This window comes from Dunckerocampus dactyliophorus, chromosome 1 (assembly GCF_027744805.1).
Source record: "Dunckerocampus dactyliophorus isolate RoL2022-P2 chromosome 1, RoL_Ddac_1.1, whole genome shotgun sequence".
Taxonomy (NCBI): Eukaryota; Metazoa; Chordata; class Actinopteri; order Syngnathiformes; family Syngnathidae; genus Dunckerocampus; species Dunckerocampus dactyliophorus.
Genome location: NC_072819.1, coordinates 25,141,124 through 25,167,358, shown reverse-complemented (window position 1 = coordinate 25,167,358; position 26,235 = coordinate 25,141,124). Strand labels below are relative to the sequence as shown.

General features: G+C 39.7%; 3 protein-coding genes across 6 annotated transcripts in view; 2 read left to right on the top strand and 1 right to left on the bottom strand.

Moving 5' to 3' along the window:
- The window catches only part of ttll10 (tubulin tyrosine ligase-like family, member 10), a 46,125-nt gene extending 38,863 nt beyond the window's left edge, over window positions 1-7,262 (top strand). Inside the window, exons 6-12 of the mRNA XM_054794091.1 lie at window positions 1,496-1,581; window positions 4,441-4,627; window positions 4,714-4,885; window positions 5,024-5,164; window positions 5,691-5,926; window positions 7,006-7,122; window positions 7,183-7,262. Of these exons, the coding sequence (XP_054650066.1) occupies window positions 1,496-1,581; window positions 4,441-4,627; window positions 4,714-4,885; window positions 5,024-5,164; window positions 5,691-5,926; window positions 7,006-7,027 (844 nt within the window). The 3' untranslated portion in view covers window positions 7,028-7,122; window positions 7,183-7,262. The remainder of the gene's footprint in view (window positions 1-1,495; window positions 1,582-4,440; window positions 4,628-4,713; window positions 4,886-5,023; window positions 5,165-5,690; window positions 5,927-7,005; window positions 7,123-7,182) is intronic.
- Window positions 7,263-10,169: 2,907 nt separating this feature from the next.
- Window positions 10,170-19,219, top strand: LOC129192156 (rho guanine nucleotide exchange factor 7). Of its 2 annotated transcripts, none has more exons than XR_008573364.1 (11): window positions 10,170-10,697; window positions 13,145-13,247; window positions 13,707-13,853; window positions 13,936-14,022; window positions 14,102-14,189; window positions 15,777-15,913; window positions 15,987-16,133; window positions 16,248-16,334; window positions 17,238-17,308; window positions 17,398-17,474; window positions 18,112-18,179. XR_008573364.1 is itself a non-coding variant. In XM_054795828.1 (11 exons), the coding sequence occupies exons 1-11, from the start codon at window positions 10,603-10,605 to the stop codon at window positions 18,217-18,219; spliced, it is 1,152 nt and encodes a 383-aa protein (XP_054651803.1). In that variant the 5' UTR covers window positions 10,170-10,602; the 3' UTR covers window positions 18,220-19,219. The 2 variants fall into 2 exon arrangements, 1 of the variants encoding a protein (XP_054651803.1); XM_054795828.1 differs by having other exon boundaries at window positions 17,233-17,308; window positions 18,112-19,219.
- Window positions 18,424-26,235, bottom strand: part of arhgef19 (Rho guanine nucleotide exchange factor (GEF) 19) — a 43,650-nt gene continuing 35,838 nt past the window's right edge. For all 3 annotated transcript variants that reach the window (XM_054795797.1, XM_054795807.1, XM_054795817.1), the window contains exon 16: window positions 18,424-21,457. In XM_054795797.1, coding sequence (XP_054651772.1) covers window positions 21,300-21,457 — 158 coding nt within the window. In that variant the 3' untranslated portion in view covers window positions 18,424-21,299. The remainder of the gene's footprint in view (window positions 21,458-26,235) is intronic.

Genomic DNA, 26,235 nt, shown 5'->3' with positions numbered 1-26,235 from the left:
TGCCTTTTCATTAAAGGTACTGTTTGCAACTAAGCCACAGCTTACATGCTGAGGAGCAGAAAGAGGGCGGGATACAATGCTTGCAGCACGTTCAAAAGTTAGCGCCCTGTGTCTAACAGGCTTTTTACATTTGAAGTTTAAATAAATAAATGTCATTTATTTAATAAATAAGGTACTTGAGGAGTTTACATCAACAAAACATCCACAATTTGCGTCCCCGCACATTTAGAACATTAGACATGCCTGTATTGAGAAAGGGTGCGAATCATGTTGGGTATGTCAAAATGCAAAAAAAAATGATGCAAGTAGCATTTAAAAAAATAAATATTACGTTGTTGTTTTCTTTGTTTCATTTCCAGCTAAAAGATGCTCATTCAACAAACAAAAAGACACTTTAACTCACATTTTGGCTGATGTTTAAATAGTTTTTGTAATTTTTCATTTGAATTTCCTTAAATAAATATTATTTAAGGAATTAGTAATAGTTTTATTTTTTTAAAATGAGTATTGAAGGGAAATTCACACTATACAGTCATGGAAAAAATGATTAGACCAACCAACCTTCAGGTTATTGATCCATTTTAATGCCTGGTACAACTACAGTTACATTTGTTTGGACAAATATAACGATAACAAATGCTGATATCTAGCACCTTACATCATTTTCTTGAAATAACCAAAACCACTTGAGTTCTTACATGAATCGCTATAGCATTGTACTGCCAAAAAATGCAACACTTCTAACAATGTAAAGCTATTTTTGTTGTCATTGTTATATTTGTCCAAACAAAGGTACCTTTAGTTGTATCAGGCATTCACACATGCAGCACGCAACACACGCACACATTCATAGCACTTTTATTTATTTATTTATTTGTATTATTTATCTGTATTAATGTCTCTTCTGTTGTTGTTGCTTAATTTATTGGTACATATGTTTCTTATGTTCTTATTCTTTTTCTTGTGTTTTCTTTCTTTTCTTGGGAGAATGAACAGAATAAGATTTTCATTGCATAGTATAACTGCTGTTTTACTATGCATATGACAATAAAACTCTCTTGAATCTTGAATCTCTTGAATTAAAATGAAGAAGAAACTGAAGAAACAAGGCTGGTCTTCTAATTTTTTCCATGACTGTATACTGCATGTTGTATTGTACACCACATAACCAGACTTACCTGGTTTCCTTGCAGCTCAATCATTAGACATTTTGGCAGTGGTAATTGTATGAAAAAGAAATACTGAGGCTTCTGGCCAAGTCATAAATTGACATGGCCACTTGTCTCTAAGCAGAGTTTGTAGTGTGCCACCTGAGCAACAGCATATAGCAGCCTCGCTGCTTCCCCCACGCTGTTTGAATGGCAAAGTAGACATTTAGTTATAAACATTTAGATGGTAATTGAATCACTATTTGCAATGTTACTTTGTTTTACAGCTTTTATGAATTTCTCATTTCGTCTCAAATCTCATGCTCTCACTGTCATGTGCTGTACAGGAGGCTGAAAATTGAGGAGTTTATTCCTACAACCTTCCGTATGGATCTAAAACAAGAGCGAGAGGCTTTCTTTGCCCAGCAGGAAGGTAAAAATAAAATCTATTATTTCCCGTAATGCACTGTCATCCTACGTTAGCGGGCTCCTCAATCAAACAGTCAAAATTGAGTAGTCTGTGCATGGTGGCGTTAAGACAACAGATGCCTCGGTGATGGTTTAATGAAGGTGGAAAAATGATGCACTTCGTTGCCCATGTGGCCCTGATAAAATCACCAGGGGAACATGTTGTTGCCATAGCGATGTCAGCAGAGGGCAGGGCTGAGGCACAAACACAAGGAGAAAGGCTGAACGTGTTAACAGGGGATGTGGTTGAGGCATATGCCCATGTGACATCTTTGCCAAAAACTGATGTTTTTTAGTGCCCAACCACACATTTACACAAGTTGACACTGGCATCAGTGATTAGGAAGAGGCCTGATTGGTGGTGTACCTTCTTGATCACGACTTCTCTGACTCACAGGCAGACTGCCACTGCTAACACTGGCTGCTGCTGTTCTGTAAAACACAGTTACATGGTAATGTATGAATATTAACACTAAACGTCACATTTTGCACAGGCACAAGCTCAAGGAATTGTCTGATGCAGCAACAAATCAACATAGTTGAGTAAAGCTGAACTTTTATGCTTTGTTTCTGTCATGAAAAAATGAAGACACCGCATGGTGTAACTCCTGAACCGCCGCACACGAAAGGGTGAACATTTGCAGAGTAATGCACCCTTACTGTGTTGCCTGTGCTATTTCTTTCTGATTAATACACCACGTGGTGGTGCTGTTATTAAACACCAAAGTTTGACCCCATCAGTCCCCACATTTCTGCCACCTGTAGGAAACATACACTGTAACTTAGGGTGTTTAGCTGAATCACCTCAAAATTTGGTTCACACCTTTAGTGGACTGACAAGAACATGTCTGTAAAATTTGAGCAAGATTAGCTGAAAAACATGGTTGCCATCACGCAAAACGTCTTTGCGTGGGACATGGCAACTAATTGGCTGTAAGATATTGACCATTTGTGTCATGATTATAAAACTTTGAGGATATCTGTGTTACAGATATGCTATATATACATGTATGCTAGCATTCCAAAGCATTTTGAGCACAACCCGTGGCGGCCCACGAATGTCATTTATAGTCCATCCATCAGTCCATTTTCTATGCCGCTTCTCCTCATTAGGGTTGCGGGGGCATGACTTCGGACGACAGGCGGGGTACACCTTGGACTGGTCGCCAGCCAATGGCAGGGCACATATAGACAAACAACCATTCACACTCACACCTATGGACAATTTACAGTCACCAATTAACCTAACATGCATGTTTTTGGATGTGGGAGGAAACCGGAGGACCCGGAGAAAACCCACGCACACACGGGGAGAACATGCAAACTCCACACAGAGATGCCCAACGGAGATTCGAACCCAGATCTTCCCGATCTCCAGCCTGTGACTGTGTGGCCAACATGCTAACCACTAGACCACCGTGCGGGGATCATTCATAGTCATGTGGGAAAAAAAGTATTTAATTTTTTCATGATTGTAAGATGTTTTTAGTTTTTATGTTTTATTTTCATTTTGTGAAATGTGATGATTAAGTTTTACATACACTTCAAACACTATTGCTGCAAAATGCACCATTATTGTACAGTGGAACCTGGGTTAGCATCATTCATTTGTTCCAGAAGGTCGGACGTTAACCAAATACATTTTTCCATAAAAAAATAATGTAAATCTAATTACCCCCCTCCAGAAAATCAAAAATGTTAACACAAAACAAGATCTTATAGTTTTACCATTTTACAATAATTTATTTATTTATTTATTTATATTACAATTTTTAAATAGTTTTACATGCAGAAAACAAATCGAAATGCATATAAATATATATAAATGATGAATGGAAGGGATAAATGAGCATTTAAGGTTCCTTTTACCTTCATTGAAGTGATTCTGTGACTTTTCCAAAAGACACAATGTGGCAGTGAGATCAACCACCACCATTTTCTTGTTTTGCCTACAGGTACGTCTTGAATTCAATAGTCTCTCACCTCAATAACCCAAAATCGAGCCAAAGAAAGTTGCAAGAAGGTCACAAAGAAGGTGAGAAACGCTATTGAATTCAAGAAATAACTCAAGGTAGAAAGGTACAAAGTTAAACCTTAAAGGGATAATTCAGATTTTTCGACATTAAGTTGTATGACATCCCTATCGGCATTACTTTCTTTCTCGTCGTATCACTGCGCGTCCATTGTTGTGTTCCACGGTGTTTACATCCGCAAGAGTCTCGCGTCACAGCAATAGCTAACTAATAGGATGCTAACAAGGAAGGATGATAAAAAAAATACATTTAGAACACAGTTGGACTCACGCAGTGTACTAACAACACGACAAGACGCACTATATTGTACACTAACTGGAGAATGCTTGCAAACCGAGGCAAAATTGTGACATACAGTTTTGTCATTTACCAAAAAACATGCTAACTGGAGCGGATGCTAACTGAGGTTCAACTGTATTTCAAAATGTGTATCTTCTTTCCAACTTAATTTGGGGCTTTTTCAGGTATGCTTGTAACTTACTGAGGCCAAATCAGTTCCAAACTGTTAAATGTGGATGGCGAATTAGGTACAAATCACTTACTAATCATCCAATTAGAACGTTTTGCTGTGATCCCTATACTGCTCCCTGCCACTAGAGGGCATATGTGCATGGTATCTGGTGGATGGCTCTAATTATTATGATTATTTTGATGGTATTTCAACTTGGCAATTCAACATTTACCCTGTTTTATTGCACTCTACTGTATAATATATCGCTAATTTGATACTATTTTAGAATCCCATCCTTGTAAATAGTGTATATGAGTGATATTGTGTGTTTGTTTGTCAGGTGTGAGCAACAACTACGGTCAAATGTGGATCTGCAAGCCTACTGGTCTAAACCAGGGCAGAGGGATCTTTCTGCTGAGGAGCCTGGAGGACATTGCTGCCTTGAAAGTGAAGTTGCAGGACATTGAAGACCAACAGGTCAAAGCAAAGACGCTTCTACGCCAACCTCAGGCCCACGTTGTCCAGCAGTGAGTACACATACTGACCTCCTAAATCAGCAGTGTGTACTATGTTGTGCCTACTGAGCTAAATGTTGATACATTTTATCGTGCAGCTACATCCAAAGGCCGCTGCTCTTAAAAGGGAAGAAGTTTGATGTGCGCTCTTACCTCCTGATCGCCTGCACGTCACCTTACATGGTCTTCTTTCACCACGGATATGTGCGACTCACCTGTGACCTCTATGAACCCAGCTCCAACAACCTCTCAGTGCACTTGACCAATCAGGTACACCGTAATAAAGTGTGATCTTAAATTCAAGCTGTAACTGAAGTGTATGCATTTGTCAGAGGGTTAGGTGTAGTGTCTGTTATCTACTCCTTTACCACATGATGTGTTTGTGGTCCCCCTGCTGTTCACCTGTAGTACATGCAAAAGAAGAACCCTCTGTACAGCCAAGTGAAGGAGGACACAGTGTGGTCCATGGAGAGCTTCAATGTGTACGTCAACGACAGGTTTCAGGCTGCCAAGGGTCTACCAAGGGACTGGGTGCTGGGCCCCTTTACCGTGAGTGCCGCTGTTGTGTCGTATTTCACAGGGACCAATTAGCAGTAAGATAGTGATTGCTGCTGCGCTTGGTGCTAATTGACAGAGTGAGCTCATTTCTGCCTGAGGGCACATCATCCTATTATGTATACTTGTGTTTGTTACGTTTGGCATTCAAATATGAATTACAAATAGCAATAGTGACTTTTTTAGTGACATTTTTCTTTTAAAAATGTGTTGTATAAAAGTTTGTTACCTACTTTGTTACTAGCAAATCATACATTTTCTTAGATATAAAACGTAATTTAAATATGAAACTTACACAAATGAAGCACTAATTTAAAATACTATCCCTATCTTTCAAACGTAACGTTAGTTTGAAACCCTTCCTGGAAATCCTAACCCTAATCCAAATTTGAAACCCTAAACCATGGGTCAGCAACCTGTTGATCGCAAGCTACTTGTTGATCTTTGGGACTTTGCCGGTTGATTGCGAGAATATTAGAAACAAAATGTATTATTACATCAGTGCCTTCCCATCCCGCAGAGTGACCAGCAGGCACGCATTTTGACCACTGAGCACGCCCGTACGCCTCTCCGCCCTCCAGACATGCAACCCGCAAGCTCCAGCCAGGAGCCCAGTCCCCAAAACCTGGCTGGAGGTACCACTCACACTGGCTCTCCTCGTCCAGCAACAACAAGCGTTCAGCGACAAGCGAAAGGGAAAAAGAAAGGGAGCGAGAGAGAGAGACAGAGCACAGCGATGTGCCTGAGCAGACAACAGTACGGTAGTTATTGCACGTTAATAACGCTCAAAATCTGCCTTTGCTACCTCAAAATTAAGGCACAAATAACTAAATTGACGTGCACCTCCCAAAAAATCTTCAAGCTGCGGCTCGTTAGGGATGACTGTTGTGACGCATTGACCTGTCTCTCTCTCCCCTGTCTGCTGTCTACCAAAAAATCCTGAAGGAGAATGTCCGGCCATCTGTTGGTGGCCTCAAGCTGAAACCAACTTGGGTTCTGCAGCAGGACAATGATCCAAAACACACCAACAAGTCCACCTCTGAATGGCTGAAGAAAAACAAAATGAAGACGTTGGAGTGGCCGAGTCAAAGTCCTGACCTTAATCATATGGCAATGCTGTGGTATGACTTTAAAAAGGCGCTTCATGCTCAAAAACCCTCCAATGTGGCTGATTCTGCAAAAATGAGTGGGACAGAATTCCTCCACAGCGCTGTAAGAGACACAACCATGTGTGCTGCTCTTAAGGAGGTTAAAAACCCTGTGGAAGAAAACAGAGCATTGTGCAATAATATCAAGATTCTGGAGGACAATATTACAGCATTATTGGAAGACAATGCTGCCTTGCGCGCTGCTCTTAAGGAAGCTAAAAACCCTATGGAAGAAAGCAGAGCATCATGTAGTGATATCAACGTTCTACAGGATGATATCAAGGCACTAGTGAAGGATAATGCTGCCTTGTGCACCACTCTTGAGAAAGAGAAAGAAACAAATTGAAATATCATTGAGCAAATGAGAAATATAATTGATGAGATGGAGCAGAACGCACGAGTGAACAACATGATCCTCACAGGGCTCTGATTTACACCCAGGTCAAAGGACAGGGCTGACCAAAACAGAGGAGAACCAGATGGAATGGATGTTCCTTCAACAAAGCAACACATTGCAAACTTCCTACAATCAAAGGAGGTGGATGTAGATACCAACACCATCAATACTGTACTTTAATCCCACTATATGGCAGAAACAACACCACACAAATAGAATAGAACATAGAAAAATAGGGTTAGAGAGTGAAGCCAAATAAGTGATGACTTCCTCCCTTGTGTCATGTTTAGAGGCGCATGCAGCAGATCATGAGACAGTGTTTCTTTGCTGTCAAATCCAAGCTGAACTGCAGACTAGGATTCTTTGACCTGATTGGCTGTGACTTCATGGTGGATGAGGAATTCAAGGTGGGAGACATTTATATGTATGTGTGCATATTTGGCAACCAAGCATGTGTGCATTTCAAGGTGTGGCTGTTGGAGATGAACTGTAATCCAGCTCTCCATGTCAACTGTGAGGTGCTGAGGGAGGTCATACCGCCCACTGTGGTAGAGACACTAGGTACGTTCATTCAAAGTGCCGCACGCATTTTCCACATATGTAGTTTTCTGTCGCTCTCCTTTTCAGATGTTACTCTGGAAATCTTCCACAAGTGTCGTCTCAGGCAGCGTATCCTTCCTTTGGCCAGTCAGAGGGACTTTGTGCTCTTGTACGATGGACACGATAGCTCAGATTCAGCACTGGCGTGCAGGAAAAGCAACACAGACAGTGAAAACAATCACAAAGTCACTAGAAAGAGCCAACCACGCAGCTCTGTGGGCGGAGCCACAGATGGCAACACTGTTCCAAACAAAAACAGTTGTTCTCGAGTGGAGCGCAAACGGAGTACACGCACTTTGCAGCATCCCTCAAAGCGTGCAGATGTGTTGAAGCATACACTTGTTCAACAAGCAGCACATAGCGGTGGCATACACATCTGTCACGTCACCGACTTACCAGTAACAACAACCAGCCCTCCTCTCAAGTGTACTGAAGACCAGGGAGATTGTGAGGACGATACAAAGAGACATTCCACGGAGCAGAAAGAGAGACTGTAAAAAAATATACACCAACCAACGTTTAAGGCCCGGTCACACCGCCCGAACTTTGCTGTAGCGTTCCTGGAGCGGTGAAAAAAATTAATCACCGCTCGTAACCGTTCACCACCGTTTAACAGAAGTTGGCCCCCGTTAAGGCAACGCCGTATACGCTCGGCCACCGCTGATGGTTGATTGCGAGCGGTGAGGAGCGGGCAATTTTCCGCCACGGCAAAGTTCATCACCACTCCAACAACGCCTAGTCAAAGTTTGGCGCCACTAGACGCAAGTTCGTGGACGCTTGGGTCCGCTAGGCAGAATTTGGCTATAAATACGGTGAGAAATGGACCAGGAGCCCATTTGGAATAGCCGTTGAGTGCAGACCTCAGTTTTATCGAATTTGCTCAAAGTTACAGTAAAACTGTACTACCATGGTGTTGTGTTTGCAGACACATTATATTATACTGCTACATGTTGACCAGTAGAGGGCACTGTGGGACTGCGAATGGGACCAACAGTGTGAGTGTGGAGCTGTATGATGCAGCCGAGCAGAGCTGGCGATTAAAGTAATAAAGAACTACTAGGCTTGTTTATTCTACACCAGCCCACATGCGCAGAACGCCGCTCTATCAATGCTCGCGTCACCGCTAAACCAACATAAAAGCAGCGCCGGCTTCAGCAGTGCACCACTAGGACAACGCCTGTGTTTTCGATTTTTTTTCCCATTTTGTGCGCGGTTACGAGCGGTGATGAATTTTTTTCACCGCTCCAGGAACGCTACAGCAAAGTTCGGGCGGTGTGACCGGGCCTTCAAAGCAACAACATGCTGTAACTGATCTTATATAACAGCTGCATTATTTTGAGTACACTGGCCTCACATGCCATGGCAACACCCCCGCCAACTAGTTTTTTTTTCTCATTTGTTTTATGAGGGCTTGTGCCCACTGTGTGGGAAATGTCTTTAAACATGCCAGAAAAAGAATTTAAAGCAAAAGGTCACATGGTATCGTTTTCTTTAAGCTGTTTCATACAAGATTTTATTTAGTAACTAACTTTATTCACGCTCCGTTCTCCGTAGAGAACAACTGTCAATTTATCTTTCTATTTACGACACTAGTTTAAATTAAAATTTTCCCCTTCAAGTGGAAAGGAGTGAAATGAATAACGGGTATTGGTGTTATGGGTCTGCTTGCGGAGCAATGCAATAGAGGCTGCTAATTGCATAGCAATGCAACCCATTTTAATATGTGTGTGACTATTAGTTATTCTTACATGACACAGTGGCGTTATTGTTAAAAAAACAATTAAATTGATTTAAATTGACTATAATGTAACAATATAAAAAATGAATACAATTTAAATATTATAAAATGCCACTAAACAACAGTATCTATTGAAATTATTGTATACTGTATTATATGTGTATTAGTTATTCTTACATGGATAATATATTGAACAAAATCATAAATGACAACTCTGAATATAATATAATTTTTAAATATTTAGAACGAATATGAATATTCAGTAACAAATATATAAAATAATACATTTTGTAAGCTACTAAACAACAGTATCTCTGAAATACTCCAGTGTCTTTTCCACATTTAGTTAATCTTCCATGAATTACACCTGTTATATATTGGGGAAAAAAAATATTACAAATATAGATGCCCAGTATTATAATTAAAACTACTTAGAAAATATGAATGTAATATAAATATATTTTGAAAATTGTCAGGTACTTTTTTAGGCACTTAGTACTCCGGTTTGGTAAATAGCAAAGCTAAATATATGATAAAATATAAAATATAAATAACATAATCTTTCCTCATTTCAATATAGTTTCCTTTCTACTATTAATTCACTCATGGGTTTTATATATTGAAAGAAATATGAATATAATATCATCATTGAAACAAATGGTAAAACCCTTTTGTAGGCTACTAAACTACAATGCTCTATAAAATAATCCTATGGCTTTTCCAACATTAATGCTATAAATTACACATTTGCAAGTCATTATATCAAAAAATGCTCAGATAAAATAAAAAAGATGAGTCATATGCCATGCCCAATATGGCTGGACAACATCATGTGAATTACTCCCAAACAGAAATATAAGGATCATCAATTTATCACTGATCAGTATTGATTATAAAGTACAGAATGTAAAAAGAGCGCCATCTACTGGACTTACAAACTGGCCACTGATAAAACAAATTGTTTTCTTTTTCTGTCACTGATGCACGTTTTTTTCATCGGGACAACAATTTACGTCACATCACACGAACTAAAAGAAGCGCAGCTTGTGTTGAAAGACAAACATGTGCATACAGGAGTGATGATGTACAAATCATTCTAACCAGACAGAGCGACAACAAGGCTCCAGTCTGCATTTAGTGTTGTCTGCTCGTATTGAACTGTTTGGAAATCTTTGCAAACTAGCAGTGTGCCTGCTTTTAAGACACGCGCTGGTTTCAGCTTTGTTGTTCAAAACCAAGCTGAGCGACAGCTGACAGGAAGGAAGGAACAACCACACTGTGTATCACCATTTTTAACTTCAATTCCTCTTCTGACACCTTTGGTCTGCCAGGCTAGGTGGAAACAGAGAAAAAATGGGGAACTAGAGATTAGTGTAGCCACCCCTCCTCCTCCTCTCCTCCTATGCCCAATATCCTCTTTTGGGGTCTTTTGTGTGTGTGTGTGTGTCTGTTTGTTGTGTGCCTGGTTTGAGTGTGGCAAACACACACAGTGGGGATGAGAGTTTGAGAGCAGGAGGACAGGACAGGATAGGAGAGGACTTTGTCCACGATGGGATGCTGCAGTGTGACCCAGAGGCACACTGGAGTGGACGAGGTGGGCCCTGATGAGATTGAGCTACTGGAACTCTCTGGAGACAATTTAGGGTAAGATGGACACACTTGAACATGCCGCCAAATGAGACAAGAGCATCATTTGCTAGATAAATGTACAGTTTAGTGGTTTGGGCCATCATTGCTGCCATGTTGTGTTCAGTGTAAAGCATCTTGCAACAGCTTCCATCCATATGTGAAGTCATTGTGTCGTATAAAAAGATAAACATAAACTTGGAAGCTCAGTGAAGCAGCGCTGACATGATTAGGAGATTACTAGAAGACAATTGCAGACACATGGACGGCTGTAATGCTGAATATGATGGCACAAATCCTCCTTCCTCCTAAGACTTGGGAGATTAACACAGGCTAACCAGCAACAGCCACCGCTTATAGCTAAGCAGTTATGTGTTTAATCAGAACTGCTTAGCATAAAACTCATCCATAATATTTCATGTTAGAAGACAGTTTGTGGAGTATGAAGGTGCACATTTGAATAATTATGCAACTTCTACTTATTCTACTAATATTTCATTCATCATTTTGTGCAAAGAGTTGTTGTCATCAAACTTACTAAATCGAAAATATACAGTTAGTATACATAGTAATAATGTAAATAATTATAATATACCATGTGCACAAAATGAATAACATTGCTAATACTTTAACAATTTAGTTTATTGTAAGTAAAGTGTAAATTAAAGTCTATTTATTCATTAGTTAACATAATTATAATTTAATGCAAATTGGCTCACTGACCTCAACATTAAATACACTTACTACTAATAATAGTATAATACAAACAAATTAATAAAATAAATGATAAATCAAATAATAAAATATCTTACATATACATAATACTAATAAATTATAATAAAAGTATATGAATGAGTTATATAATAGTTCAAAAATGATACTATGGTTTGAAATACTAATTTTTGCATTCAGCTCAAATTGCGTATGTATTACTTTCAAATAGGGGTGTCTTAGAATAGTTGACTAGTCGACGATTCGATTTGGAGGAGTCTGATTTGACTATCAATCTCATAGTCGAATCATATGAAGATGTCATGTGATCAAGGTTGTACCATTCGGACTACATGGGGGTACCCACGGCTGCTGCTGAGTATACATTTTCACATGTTATGTCTATGTTTTTGTTATAAATAGCCTATTTTCATACAAATTCAGCTTCATTTTTGTTAATAAATAATTGAAAATGACGTGTGTGTTTACCCAAAGAACGATATTGAGATGACGGCGAGTACACACAGCGAAACCCAGCATCTTTTACAGATTTTCCGTTTTGTAATTATAATTTTGCCCATATTGGGTCTGGTTGAACATCTTACACTTGACAAGAGCTTTTGGATATTGTATTGTACTTTATTATCACTGATCTTCTACTCGTCCCTGAGATCTCCAGAGTAGTCCCATAGTCTACACACACCACTCAGCCGGGGCGGAAGTGCTTGCAAGTAGCGTCTACAAGGAATGCACGGAGGAAAATGAGCTTAGGTGAAGCTAACACCGCGCAGATTCTCCTTACCGAGCAATTTCCTCGCCAATGTGCGATCTTTAGTGAATAAAATGGCCGAGTTACGACTCCACGTTGCCCACAGTAAGAGACTTTTGGACTGCAACCTCATCATTTTCAAAGAGAAATGACTAAACGGGAGGAGCGGGCGTGCTGATAAACCTGTGCATCTATGTTCAGTGTCAGAATTGAACAGTCTCATAATTCCTTCGTCACACACTTGGTCAATCTCTCTCACGCAGTCGTCCAGCCTTCGAAACCCGTTGGTGATAGTGGATTTTTTGACACTGCTCCATGCTGTTCTGATCTGCTGGCACGCTTGAGCAAAAGTCGCTAGATTGATCAACTAACTTGAAAGCTGCATCCTTTGCATTTCTTTGTGTGTTTTCTATGATGAGGGTGTGTGCATAAGAGCTGTTCTGAAGAAAAATTAGCGGCTTATACATCGAAAACTACGGTAACTGATTTCGACTAGATTTGGTGGAGAATTGGAGCATGGACCCAGGGGTAAAAGCAACATTTTGGGTCAGATAAAGCGTTTTTTTTTACATTGTAAGCACTGGTATGTCCCTTAACTTCAGAGTGAAAAATGAACGACTCTTGTTAATGGCAGTTTATGCACATGAAGTTATTATCATCAAACTCACTGACTGTTTTATTTGCCAGTTTGTAGCCAACATTTTATGTAGCTAAATTGGGCCACACTTGATGTCCGTTACACACAAAGACAAAATATGCCACCAAAATGGGGCCAACAGGTGCTTCTGTGTCTAGTCTGACAGTAATCTTATTATGTCTGATGGTTGCTGGGCTGCAGGGGGCTCACGGCAGGACTTTGCTTCTTTTTGATGTTTTTGCATCAAAGTCATTAGATGCGCTGTGTGGAACATTTTTGTTTTGCATCCCCTTAAAGGACCGGTACATGGTGAATGTATGTGTGTGTGTTTGTGTGTGGTGTTGTTAGGCTGTGGAGTTTGGGAGAGACCAGACTTCAACTGTCAGTGAGGGGCAGCCGAGACGACAAGCAGCCATCGTGTTACACGTCACTACGACACCTGGAGCAACAGGTCAGTGTGTGTGGGTGTGTGTTTTTACGTGTGTCACCTAACAAGACTCTTAGCACTTTTACTTAAGACCATGCTCATTTCATAAATACAGTATATACAGCACAAACACACACACAGTAGTACATTTTCAATGACAACTCAGTCTGCACTGTGATTCAAACTTTACAGGAAGTTCAAGAGGATGGGAAAAAATAAATAAATAGGAAACTCATTGGCTACGTTTACAGTACATGCAGTCAAATAACCCAATTATATTATATTATATTAGCAATAACCTGGTTGCGCACAGCCATGTAAACACCAACAACCCTTTTGAAAAAACAGAATATGCTCATATTCTGTTTTTATAATTTAAGTGATTTATTCTTATATTAAATTTATTCTTGTTTATAAATCAATCCAATGAAAAAAGCTCATTTTCAGCAGAGCTATGGTGTGATACGGTACTTGTGTCTGTAGGGGGTGCTGTGGGGCAAGAGCAGAGAGGAGCTGCACCACAGAATCTTCTCCCAGCAGCCAGTCAGAGGCTGGGAGGGTCAACCTGCTCACATGTACGGAGAGATCATTCACTCCTCCTTAGTGTGTCTGCACAGCAAATACGCTCAGGTCAAATGGCACTACATTACTACATGGTACATACTACAAAGTACACTGGACACATTGTTAACACCTGCATTTCTCCTCACAGGAGAAGTGTGAACACTTCCTGGTTTTATTCTCTTTCCACCTGCTCATCCTCTCACTGGACCACACAAGGCAAGACTTCATTTATGAGGTAGTAAAGTGATGTGTGTAATGCTTAGCCTGTGTGGGTTGTATTTCTACCGAAATTTGATTTTTTGGGTGCGTTACAGGGACTGCTTCCTCTTTCCGGACTTTCCTTTCGCGTCATCTCCAAGGAGTGTGACATGTCACAGTCACCTCACATGTTTGAGATCAGCAGTAAGTCTACAAAAATGATCTTTTGGTACATTTTTAGGGCATGATGGATCGGCTAAAAAGTATTGTCTTCTCCAAAGCTGGGATTAGACGGTCATGAGGCAGGTAATTCAGTGTGTCAACAGTATTATCCCAACCAAAACCATTACAGTATTCCCTAATAATAAATCCTGGGTCTCTAAAGAACTAAAGCAGATACTCCATCCATCCATCCATCCATCTACTATGCCGCTTGTCCTCATTAGGGTCGCGGGGGTATGCTGGAGCCTATCCCAGCTGACTTTGGGTGAGAGGCAGGGTACACCCTGGACTGGTCGCCAGCCAATGACAGAAGCAGATACCCAATAAGAAGAAAATTATTTGTACTATATGTACTGGTTCGGAGGAGGAGAAGAAGGAGGTTAATCGTTAATATGCCAAGCTGAATTATAAGAACAAGGTGGTCCCCTTTTCCCAGGGAACCTCTGCTCTGCTCTGCTTGGCAGGACCTGAAGAACATGGCAGTTGTAAATTGCACATAATCCAGTCAGTGTTGTTTTTGACAGCCATTTTATTTTTCGTCTTAGTCTTTAGGATGAAAATGCTTCCTTTTTTTAGTCACATTTAAGTCACTTCTATATGTGACAGTTTTAGTCCAGTTTTACTGGAAGAAAACTTAAAATGTTTTAGTCTAGTTTTAGTCAGTTCAGTTTTATAAAAAAAAACAACAAATAATAATAATAATTTATGTTAAAGTATTGGAAATTGGTTGAGGAAAAAACAAAGAGGGCATACAATCACTCTGAATACAAAGTACACTTGTAAAGGTACTTAGTCCCCCCCTGCTCTCAGCACCAAACCGACACCATAGTTCTGCTCTTCAGGACTTTATTTACAGTATGTGACGACGCTTGTCTCCAGCCTAACCCAACCAAGAGCAAAGAGGTGATTGTGACGTTTGTCAGTAAGCAGCGACAACTGGCAGAGTCCATTACTACCACCATTGGGGGGGAGCCAGTGGAGGTGGTTGAGGAATATAGGTACTTGAGCACCATATTTGACAGCCTTCCTCAAGAAGTTCCACCGGAGATAGTCTCATTTGAGGAATCTTTGTTTGTTTGGAGTGAACAAAAAACTTCTCCTGGGTTTATTTAGTTAATCTTCATGCTTACTCAGCATCACCGGAATTTGTTCCAAAATGACTGGACACCCAGTTAGAGCCCTTTACCTATATTGCAACCAGAAAATACCTCGCACTGCTCACAGGATCCTACATGACCCTTCACACGCATTACACTCTGTGTTTGACCCATCGGGTTGTAGGTTAAGATGTCCATGCTGCAGAACACAAAAGAGGAGGGCAACATTTGTCTCCACAACAGTCCAGCTTCTGAACTCTGACAACTCCCTGTCCAGATATTGCACAAACCTCATTTAATTTCAATTTTTAATTTGAAATTGTACAACTTTGTGTCTGTTTTATTGTCTGATGTTCTGTTTGTTCTTGTCCTGTTCTTCTGTCTGCTGCTCTTTGTGCCTTGAATTGCCCCTTGGTGAGAAATAAAGTGTTTGAAAATATAGGTAATGCATGATGGTCCTTGTTTTATCCAGGCCGGATGATGGACCCCAAGGTCTTCATAAGTTCCACTGGTGCAGAGTTGCAGACATGGATGCAGCACGTAGAAGACAGGACATACAAGTCAATGACGCAGCCCATGAGTCCTTCCCACTGTGCTCTCTCCTATCTAGTAATGAATGCTCATGTGTTCATCAGTGCATATGACAAAGAAGCTTTAATTCTTAACACATTCCTCTCTGCAGTTACCTTGTGATGAGCACTGGAAAAGACAGGAGCTGAAGAAGTACTTGATGCATGCTCCAATATGGGAGTGGGAGGGTTCACCTATACAGCACATGGGACGACCAGCCTACTTGTCAGTGGTCCATATTATCAATACACACAGACAGGTTAGAAATAGTAGCGTCTTCCAGCAGCAATGATGGCTGCATGCATCGGGTATTCTAGGACAAAATATGACTTTGCACAAAAGGTGTCTGATTGTGGTGGTTTTGTTCTCACAGGGTCTTCAAGAACGACTTATGGTTCTCTTCCCTCAAGACGTGCTGCTGCTGTCAGTAGACAACAAGCTGCTCAATATCACGTACCAGGTCATGACCCATCTCGACATGCTATATACTTTTTTTATACACTCTTGCAGTCTTGCAGTCTGTTCTCATGACAACTTAGATGCATGCACATACAGTTATTAACCATATTTGGTAACCCTAAGTCAAATAGACAGCACACGCCTTACTATAAGGGAGTAGAATCACACCCTGGACTGGTCGCCAGCCAATCGCAGGGCACGTATAGGCAAACAACCATTCACACTCATATTGTGGTTTATGGACATTCCAACCCTTGATCTCCTGACCCAAAAATATATTTCATAATTTTTTTTTGTTTTGTCCTGAAAATAATGTGACATTATGGACAAATGTAGTAATAATAATAATAGTTTTTGAGGACTTATATAGTGTTTCTCGTGATACTCAAAGACATAGAAAAAACCCCCCAACAAAAAAACAAACCAAAAAAAACCATAATAAAATTAAGATATTTTTCCCCCTGTGTCTGCGCACGTATGTGGATCATGTTGCTAAATTAATATATCAAGCAATAATAATAATAGTAATAATAGTAGGAATGTTAGGTATTAGTAAACTTTAAAAAGACATTTAAAAAATGTAGTTTTGTTGTAAAAATGCTGAAAAGCCACAAGAGAAAGTAAGGCCCTGTCCACATGGGAACAATTGCGTCCATACAGTTTCGGATCAGTAAATAGTCACATCCACACGAGAATGGATCATTGTTCTAACTATACATTTAGGCTACTGAAAATGCAGTGGGGAAGTAGATATGTTAACTTTGTAACAAAGTAAGTAATAATGGGAGATTGCATGTCCGGTCCTTGGGCACTTACATTTTTCAAATCGTGGTCCTCTTCATGAAGTAGTTGAGTCGCCCAAATACAGTATATACAGTAATATATTTTTCCAAAAATAGGGCAGGCTGCCGCGTCGAGGCATCGAAGCCACAGAGAGATCAGCCCAGCCTGGACGACTTGAGTTTGAGCTGCGAGGTATGCAAAGCTAGATTCAATATACTGTACACACAAACAAAGTTTACATGTAAACTATTAGAGTATTCATCAGTACTGTTGTCTTGTAGGCGAGCTGGTGGAGCCTCTGCAGGTGTCTTGTACCTGCATGGAGGATCATCACAACTGGATCTTTCATTTACGCCAGGTGTGCAATATTGTTATCTCTGGTTGTACAAACACTGTGATTGTATTTATATTTAATACAGAGTACTGATTCAGAGTAGAGTAGGGGTGTCACGAGACAAGACAGTACAAGCAATCTACTCATAATTTAATTTCTACTACGTTACACTCTTCTGCACTCTGTGTGTATGCTACAGGTCCCACCCATCAAAACAAAGAGACTGTATGACTGACAAAAGGGCTCACTCCGTTCATGCTGTTGTTCTATGGAACAAACATCATCTCAGCACTAGTGCCGAAAAACAGTGTTTTTCTGAACGAGAAATCTTGTCAAGTTTTAATCTCGTGAGGTCATGTGACACAAGATCTTGTGACACCCCTAGTATAGAGTGCACCTAACTTGCATATTTTAACTCATTGGTCTATGGGGCAAACAGTCAACATGCACTAACTTGTCAGAGATCAACACCATGCTCTGCCTTTTAATATTTCTAAACTCTTACATTATACATGGTTTCTTCTTCTTGTGTTCACAAATAAATAACTATACGTTTACATTTTGTTTTGCCCTTTTCTCTGACAAATCAGTGTTTTTTGTAGATGTCAAATGAAAGGTTTGCATGGAAAATGTCAAATCTTCCTGTGTTTTTGTGCTGTAGCCAGACAAAAGCGTTGCTGCTGTGTCAACCGTCACAACAAAGCCGCACAGGAGTCGCAAGGAGAGCATCACAGCAAAAGAACAAGCACACGTCAATGGGCGCAGCTGAGGATACAGCATAGTGTTGTTTAGACTGAGGTGAAGGGAAATGTGTATTATGTGCAGGTACAATGAATATGCCACAAACATGGAGATGACATCTTCTCAAACCAACTTTGGTACATTGTGTCACCATAAACATTGTCTTTTTTAATATCTCATTTTTGTGGGCTTCCAACACAATAAACTGCTCACAGACAAGATCAATCGAATATATTCCAGTTTATTTCATTGTTGAAATGTTTACAGTAGTCTGCACACTTCCAGCCTGTTGTCTGAGTAATGCAAAGTGTCCAAAGTGCGGCATGGGGACTATTTTTGGTGTTTTATTGGCCCTCTGCATATAAAATGATTTCAACATTAATGAGATGTATTATTACTTAGTACACTAATTTGCTCTGTTGGATAGGTTAGCATATATTAACCTCCTAGTACATCAGATTGTTTTTAGCATTTTTAATGCACAAAATGTCCTCCCACACCCTTCAGTTTTTCTGTATGTGGCACCCGGTTGAAAAAGTTTGAACAAGTGTTCACATAAATTATAGTTAATGCATAAAGTCATTGAACTAGATTCAGCATATCCTTATAACGAGAACAAAACAGCTGAAGAAGTATAAATATACGTTTTAAATTACAAAAAGAAGTAGTGATTACAAAAAAAATTCCATGTGCCACCGACAAGAATGTAGGATTGAAATGTTAATAATCAGTGTTTTAAAAATACAACAACCATTTAGAGCTATCAATAAGGTCTCAATATAGCGCAGTGCTTCAGAATGTTGTCCACTGTCCAGTGAAAAGCATGGATCTGGAATTTAGACCAGTAACACAAAACACCCCACATTATACATATTTTTGAGATGCATGGTGTTTTTTTTTTTGCAACAACTGAATTGCTACAACAATGTGACAATATGTCATTTTTATTGCTGGCATCAACGTTTACTAAATAAAACCTCATAGATTTATTTTTATTTTATTATGTACATTGTTAAACATTTACTGCACTGATGACTTATTTGTTTAAAGCTGTAATTGTGGAATAGCATTAAAATAAAAGAACAAATGGAAAGTCATTCATCCATTCATTTTCATTCATTCATTCCGTGAAAGTGAAAGTGTTGCCTTCAATTGAATTCTGAATTGTATTTATTTTTATTGTACTTATATACTAATTGTAATTTATTTTAATTGCAGCCTTTGAAATGATGGTAGCTTGCTCGTCATCTTTTAGCTGTACTACGCAAAAAACTACACAACCAAATAATACGAAACATTGTAAAGGAGTGGCACACGAGCTGAGCAAAAACTTACATTGCATTTTGGTGCGGATCAGAAGAAAGGTGCAAATACAAGAATTCATTTTGCATTGCGGCTGAGTGGAGCAGTGACCAACCAGAGCCAGCAGATGGCGCTCCACCTACAAGTCTTGAGTGCTAATCTAGTACTTGATGCGTTTTTAATGGAAATACAACAAATGGCTTCGGCAACCCACAAGAGTGATGTATTTACTTGTGCTATTTAAAATACATAATTCTAGCATATGCCTTTTATGACAGAGTCCAAATATTGGAACTCTTAAACTCATATACAGTATATTTATTATATTCTCTATATACTGTATATTTAGATGTAGCGATCAGCTCTCCAAAGTGTAAACATGTTACAGTTAGGAATGCTCCGATCAGGGTTTTATGCCGATCATCCATGAGTGAGATGGGCCGATACTGATACCGATCACATGGATTAACTTTAGATTTTCAATGTATTTATGGTGAGCGGTATTGGTGAGGGGCGCTGTTAGAAAATTCCAAGGGCCCCTGGCAAATAGATAATTATTAAAAAATAAACGTTTGAGGGGCTATTCTTTTTTTTCTCTTTATTTGTGTGAAACTATTTTTGTACTATTTGACACAAACCTGAATTCAATTTGATGCATGTTTTGGGGTAATATGAATACATGGGAAATAAACTGTTTAAAACTTATTTTTTAGCTCAAGATAACAAAATTAACCGAATAAAATAATACAAATAAATATCTTTATTAAACAGAAATCTGTCCTTTTCAATGAAAAACAGAATAAATTGAGTGTCCAGGTTGCAGGGGTCTCCAACTTTCATCCCTATTGGAGCTGTTAACTATTTGTGTTTTATTTATGGTTTATTTATAAATTGTACACTACTTTATTTACCAAGCAGATCGCCACTCAAACAGTGTGGCCATCGTCTTATTGCTCTTTTGTGCTCATTTGTCATTATATAAAAGGCATAAAGTCTGAATTCAATTCATTAGTTAAAAGTTAGTCTGTACCCCATGAACGTGATATCCACTTCTGGCTTTCCGTGGGACAAAAACGAGGTCTGAACCAACCGCATTGCTTGTTTGTTTTAAAAACAAAATGTCACTATGCTGAAAAATTCGCATTTGGTGTCTGAAGACCAGAAGCTATGTTGATAACACTAGCTAGCTAGCGAGCTAGCTGCTGCCAATATAAAGTACAGCTAGTGACAAACAGGTAAATTGTGTAAACCAGTGGTTCTCAATTATTTCCAGTCATGCCCCTCTCTGGTGACAGAAATGTTTTCCAGCCCACCCCCCTCCCAATTTGAAATACTATTGAGAAACTGATCAAATCTATTTATTTATCTGTACTGTACAGACTGAACTCAGAACTGAAACCACAGTCCGTCCCACTACTTGAGAAGCCCTGGTGGAAACAAGCTGGCATCGATTGGCGAAGCCTGTGGCAAGCTCAATACGAGACGCAACATTTTGTTGGCAACCCTACGTGACACAGCAGACATTTAGGATTTGCCTCCGCACGCCAATCGGTTTTTGTGATGGGCTTTGAAAGGCGTTTATCGGCAAATGCGATAACGTGTTTTCACACGATATGGCTGATCGATCGGAGCGTCCCTAGCTATAGTACTGTACATGAATGTGTCTCCTGTACTTTATATCATACATGTTGGCAGTGACTCAGCAATCTTCCTGAGTCATGTCCACCACAGGACTGACGTAATTAGCAGTAGTTTTTATTTGAGTTCATGTCAAATGTGCATTGTGAGACCACTCCCAATGTCTCTTCACTCGTCCTCGCCTTCCAGTTTCTGTGTGACACATTTAATGCGGATGTTTTCCCGGAGGTTGCGGAGACGTGCGCTGCGACTGGTGATTTCCTCAATGTAGGATTTGGGGAACCAGCCCCGTTCCCCATCAGACAACCTGATGCCTTCCACCCAGCCTGGAAGGAACCACAGCAACATTCCTTAGACATTTTTAATTCATTTATTCTTTGCACTCACATTTTAATATTATTACATTTCATACAAGTGTAAAAAGAAGGTAACATCAGGAAGTAAAAATACTAAACATTAACTCAGGGGTGGATTGGCCATCGGGAGTACTGGGAGTTTTCCCGGTGGGCCAACCAAAAACGGGCAAATGGACGGCGGTTTATTTATTTATTTATTGCTGCGCCTTACTGTTCGCTATACTAAAAGGAAATTGATACATGCCAGGTTCTAGGACCTAGTGGAAAATGGCCACTGAAGTTAAAGCAAAGACAGAGTTGAAGCCTGTTTCCCCTTAGACCTCCGGCAAGCTCATCGATTGGCTCTTTCTGTATCTTGCTAAGAGGTGATTGGCCGTACCCGCTGCCACTTCATGAGCACTTGGCCTTGCTCGCTGGTGTTTTACGAGTTCGTGTTCCGATCACTCTGTAAGCTAACAAGTTGGCCGTTTGTTCTGCTTGGATCACGCCAACTAAACTGATTTTAATATCGGAGGTTTTATTTACATGAATATTTGCATCAGTGTGCATCTGTGTGTTTGGTGGGGAAAACCGAGGCAACACTATAAATGGTTCAGAACGCTAGCTTAACTGTCTATGAACTTTACTTGACATAATACATAGCAAACATGGAGTGGTGAGTTACACCACCACCCACCCCACCCCCACCATGTCACCTGCGGAGTTCAAGTGTTTAAGTGTCAACATGCCCCTTTTTTAATGCCCACAGTTCGGTTAGCATCATGAAGGACATTGATGTAACAAGTTAAACAATATGTATGCTTTACATATTTTTCAGTTAGGGCCCCTGGCAAATAGGTAATTATTAAAAAATAAACGTCTGTGCGGATTGCCTTTTTCTTTTGTTGCCTTTTTTTGTGTGAAAGGTTTTTTGTACTATTTGACACAAACCTCAATTTCATGTTTTGGGGTAATAGGAATAATATAATATGGGAAATAAACTGCTCAATAGTTGTTTTTTTAGCTCAAGATAACAAAATTAACAGCATAAAATAATACAAATAAATATCTTTATTAAATAGAAATCTGTCCTGCTCAACTTAAACAGAATAAATTGAATGTCCAGGTTGCAGGGGTCTCCAACCTTTATCACTATTAGAACTGTCAACTATTTGTGCTTTATTTATGACTGGCAACATTGAAATTGTACACTACTTTATTTACCAAGCACAATGTAGCCATCGTCATTATGCTATTTTGTGGTCAATTGTCATTACCTCCGTTGAGGAGGTTAGGTTATGGCCTTTATCTGTTTGTTTGTTTGTGTTCAAAATAACTTGAACATTACTGAATGGATTTGAATTCAATTTTAGGGGGTGATCCAGGATTTTTTAAAAGGATTCTTTAAAATTGCGAGATAGGCCCATTTTTGGCATTTGTGCATAGAACTCCACAAAAAATGGTCAGTGTACTTGGAAAAAAAATATAGGACAAGTTTCCAACAGGTTCTACAAAATATCAAAGACTGCTCCAGATAATGGAATAATTCCAGATACTATGATCCAGAATATGAAAAAATAGGGGACCTTTGGAATTTTCATCATAGGAGGACAACAAATGAAGCTATAAACATGCAACAAACATCATTATATGTAGCCAAGACACCGTGGCATCTGGATTGTGCCAACAAATTAGTTGTATCTTCACAAGCTATGGAGCTCGATGCAGAAGAAAACTGCCATTATGGAAAATGTGATTTTTGTGAATAACTACTGAAGTAATATTGATATCATTATAAATCCAATTGCTAATAGCATGTTTTATGGTCAAGGAATCTAAATATGTAGATAAAATAAATGTAGGACTAATATTTATGGTGTAAATCACAATATGGGGGGAAGTATGACGCTTGGCGGAGGTCTGCGCACTCAGAGTTATTCTCCAGTTATATAAAGGCATAAAGTCTGAATTCAACTTCTAAGTGGTTATGAAGTTATTTTATGACCCTTTGCAAGCTATTCAAAATCACCTGGCGAGTTAGGAGACACCTGTGATAATAATATCACCATCATAAGGCTGTGTGTTTATGTTCAGTAAACAACCACACACAAATAGTGTGTTGAGGACAAGACATAATTAGTATAATGACAACAAGATAGTAAAGTTGTTCAGTGACACTTGAAAAACTTAGTACGTACCCCATGAACATGATATCCACTTCCCCGTGGGACAAAAACAAGCTCCAAACTCACCGCATTACTTGTTTGTTTTAAAAACAAAATGTTACTGTTGTAAAAAAGTCACATTTGGAGTCCAAAGACCAGAAGCTAGGCGGATAACTCTAGCTAGCTAGCTGCAGCCAATGTAAAGTACAGCCAGTGACAGACAGGCAAAGCGTAAAAAAAACAGATGCAAGAATAGTCGAATGGCAATAGGTTTGGTAAGGGAGTGATCAGACACGCTGGCATTGATTGGTGTAACCTGTGTAAAGCTCAATACGAGATGCGTGATTTTGTGATCGGTTTTGAAAGGAGTTTATCAGCATCACCAATAATGATTGGCGGCTGATTGATCGGAGAATCCCCAATTGTTTAGTATAATGGTGTTGCGTGTTTGTATGTACATCAATGGGGCGAGTTGGCACAGTACCTGCATATGATTGCAGTGGGCCTGTCTGGACCAAAAAGTCCAGGGCCAAATTTTTGTCCACCCCTGCCTTAACTTATGATGAAGGTGTAATAGGAAGTTGAGTTTCAGATGCACCTCATGCATCAAAATTTTAAGTGTCAGAAGAAGTTAACCCCTGGAAATCGTGAAAACAACAAAAGACCCCACCTTAAATAATTTACCTCAATGGCTGTTAACAGCCATTAACCTGAGGCTGCCCCTTTTTTGATGATCATTAAACTGCGCTCAGAGATACACTGAGCTCCTGAGTCATCCCTACAAACTCCCTACTATAGAAATATGCTCTATTTCCCCAAAGTTTGGTTAAATTACAGATTTTGGCAAATTCAAATTAGATTTACTGGTCCCGCTCACCACCTCTTTAATGAGTGAAATTCACTAAATTCATGTTGCAGTCCATGGAGTTTTTTTCAAGCGACTTAAAATAAAATGGCTATGAAATAAATAAAAAATACCATTAAATCATACAAAATTCAATTAAATCAATAAAAAACATTACGTTATAAATACCATTAAATCATTACAAATACTATTAAATAAATATGTCATTAAATACGTAAAAATGTCATTTAATAAATAGAAATACCATTAAATAAATGTGTCATTAAATCATTAAAAAAGCCATTAAATAAATATGGCATTAAATATTGAAAAATGCTATTCAATATAGAAAAATACAATGAAGTAATTAGAAAAAGCACTAAATACCTGAAAATGCATTACATACTGTGTAAATATTATTAAGTCATTAGAAATTACATTAAATAAATGTAATTAAATATTAAAAAATGCCATTCAAAAGATAGAAATATCATTAAATCATTACAATGCCATTTAACAAATATGTCAATCTATCCATTGATCTTTCTTCTACCACTTATCTGACGTCGGGTAGCGGAGGCAGCAGCCTAACCAGACTTCCCTCTCCCTGACCACTTCGTCCAGCTCATCCCCGCTCTCCAATGTGTCCTGGGTCTTCCCCGAGGCCTGCTACCGCTCGGACGTGCCTTGAACACCTCCCCAGGGAGGTGTCCGGGAGGCATCCTGACCAGATGCCCAAGCCACCTCATCTGGCTCCTCTCAATGCGGAGGATTAACAATTCTACTCCCAGTCTCTCCTGGATGACAGTGCTTCTCACCTTATCTCTAAGGGAGAGCCCATCCCTCCTATGGAGAAAACTCATTTCGGCCGCTTGTACCCGCGATCTTGTCCTTTCGGTCACTACCCAAAGCTCATGACCATAGGTGATGGTAGGAACGTAGATTGACCGGTAAATTGAGAGCTCGGGAAGGATTGGGGCAGGATCTCATCCCCGACCCGGAGATGGCACTCTTTTCGTGGCGAGAACCATGGACTTGGAGATGCTGATTCTCATCCCGGCGTCTTCACACTTGGCTGCGAACCAATCCAGTGAGAGTTGCAGGTTACGGCTCGATAAAGCCAGCAGGACACATCATCAGCAAAAAGCAGAGATCCAGTCCTGCAGCCACCAAACCGGAACCCCTCAATGCCCTGGCTGCACCTACAAATTCTGTCCATAAAAATAATGAACAGAATCGGTGACAAAGGGCAGCCCTGGCGGAGTCCAACTCTCACTGGAAACATGTCCGACTTATTGCCGGCATTGCAAACCAAACTCTGACATCGGTCATCCAGGGAACGAACAGTCTGAATGAGGTTGTCCGGCACCCCCAGTCGAATGCCTTCTCCAAGTCCACAAAACACATGTAGACTGGTGGGCAAACTCTATTGCACCCTCAAGGACCCTGCTGAGAGTGTAGAACTGGTCCACAGTTTGAACTTTTTTGAGTGTTTAAACAAGAGTGAAATGTGAGAAAATGTCTAAAAAGTGTACAAAGTGTATGGTGAGGGGTTTTACGGTCTTAAAACATACAATAATTGTTAAAAAAAAAAAATTAAGTTGTCTACTTTGCAGATTTCACTTATTGCGGGCTATTTTGGGAACCTATCCCCCACGATAAACGAGGGAACACTGTATACCTAGTCGGAACTTCTCCACCTTGCGCACCAGCTCAGGCTCCTTCCCCACCAGAGAGGTGACATTCCATGTGCCAAGAGC

Bases quoted from the DNA above. Each gene is read 5' to 3' on its own strand.
- LOC129192156 (XM_054795828.1), top strand. From the start codon at position 10,603: ATGGGATGCTGCAGTGTGACCCAGAGGCACACTGGAGTGGACGAGGTG. The intron at 13,248-13,706 runs GTCAGTGTGTGT...TTGTGTCTGTAG, and splicing joins TACGACACCTGGAGCAACAG to GGGGTGCTGTGGGGCAAGAG. The intron at 14,190-15,776 runs GTAAGTCTACAA...TGTTTTATCCAG, and splicing joins TCACATGTTTGAGATCAGCA to GCCGGATGATGGACCCCAAG.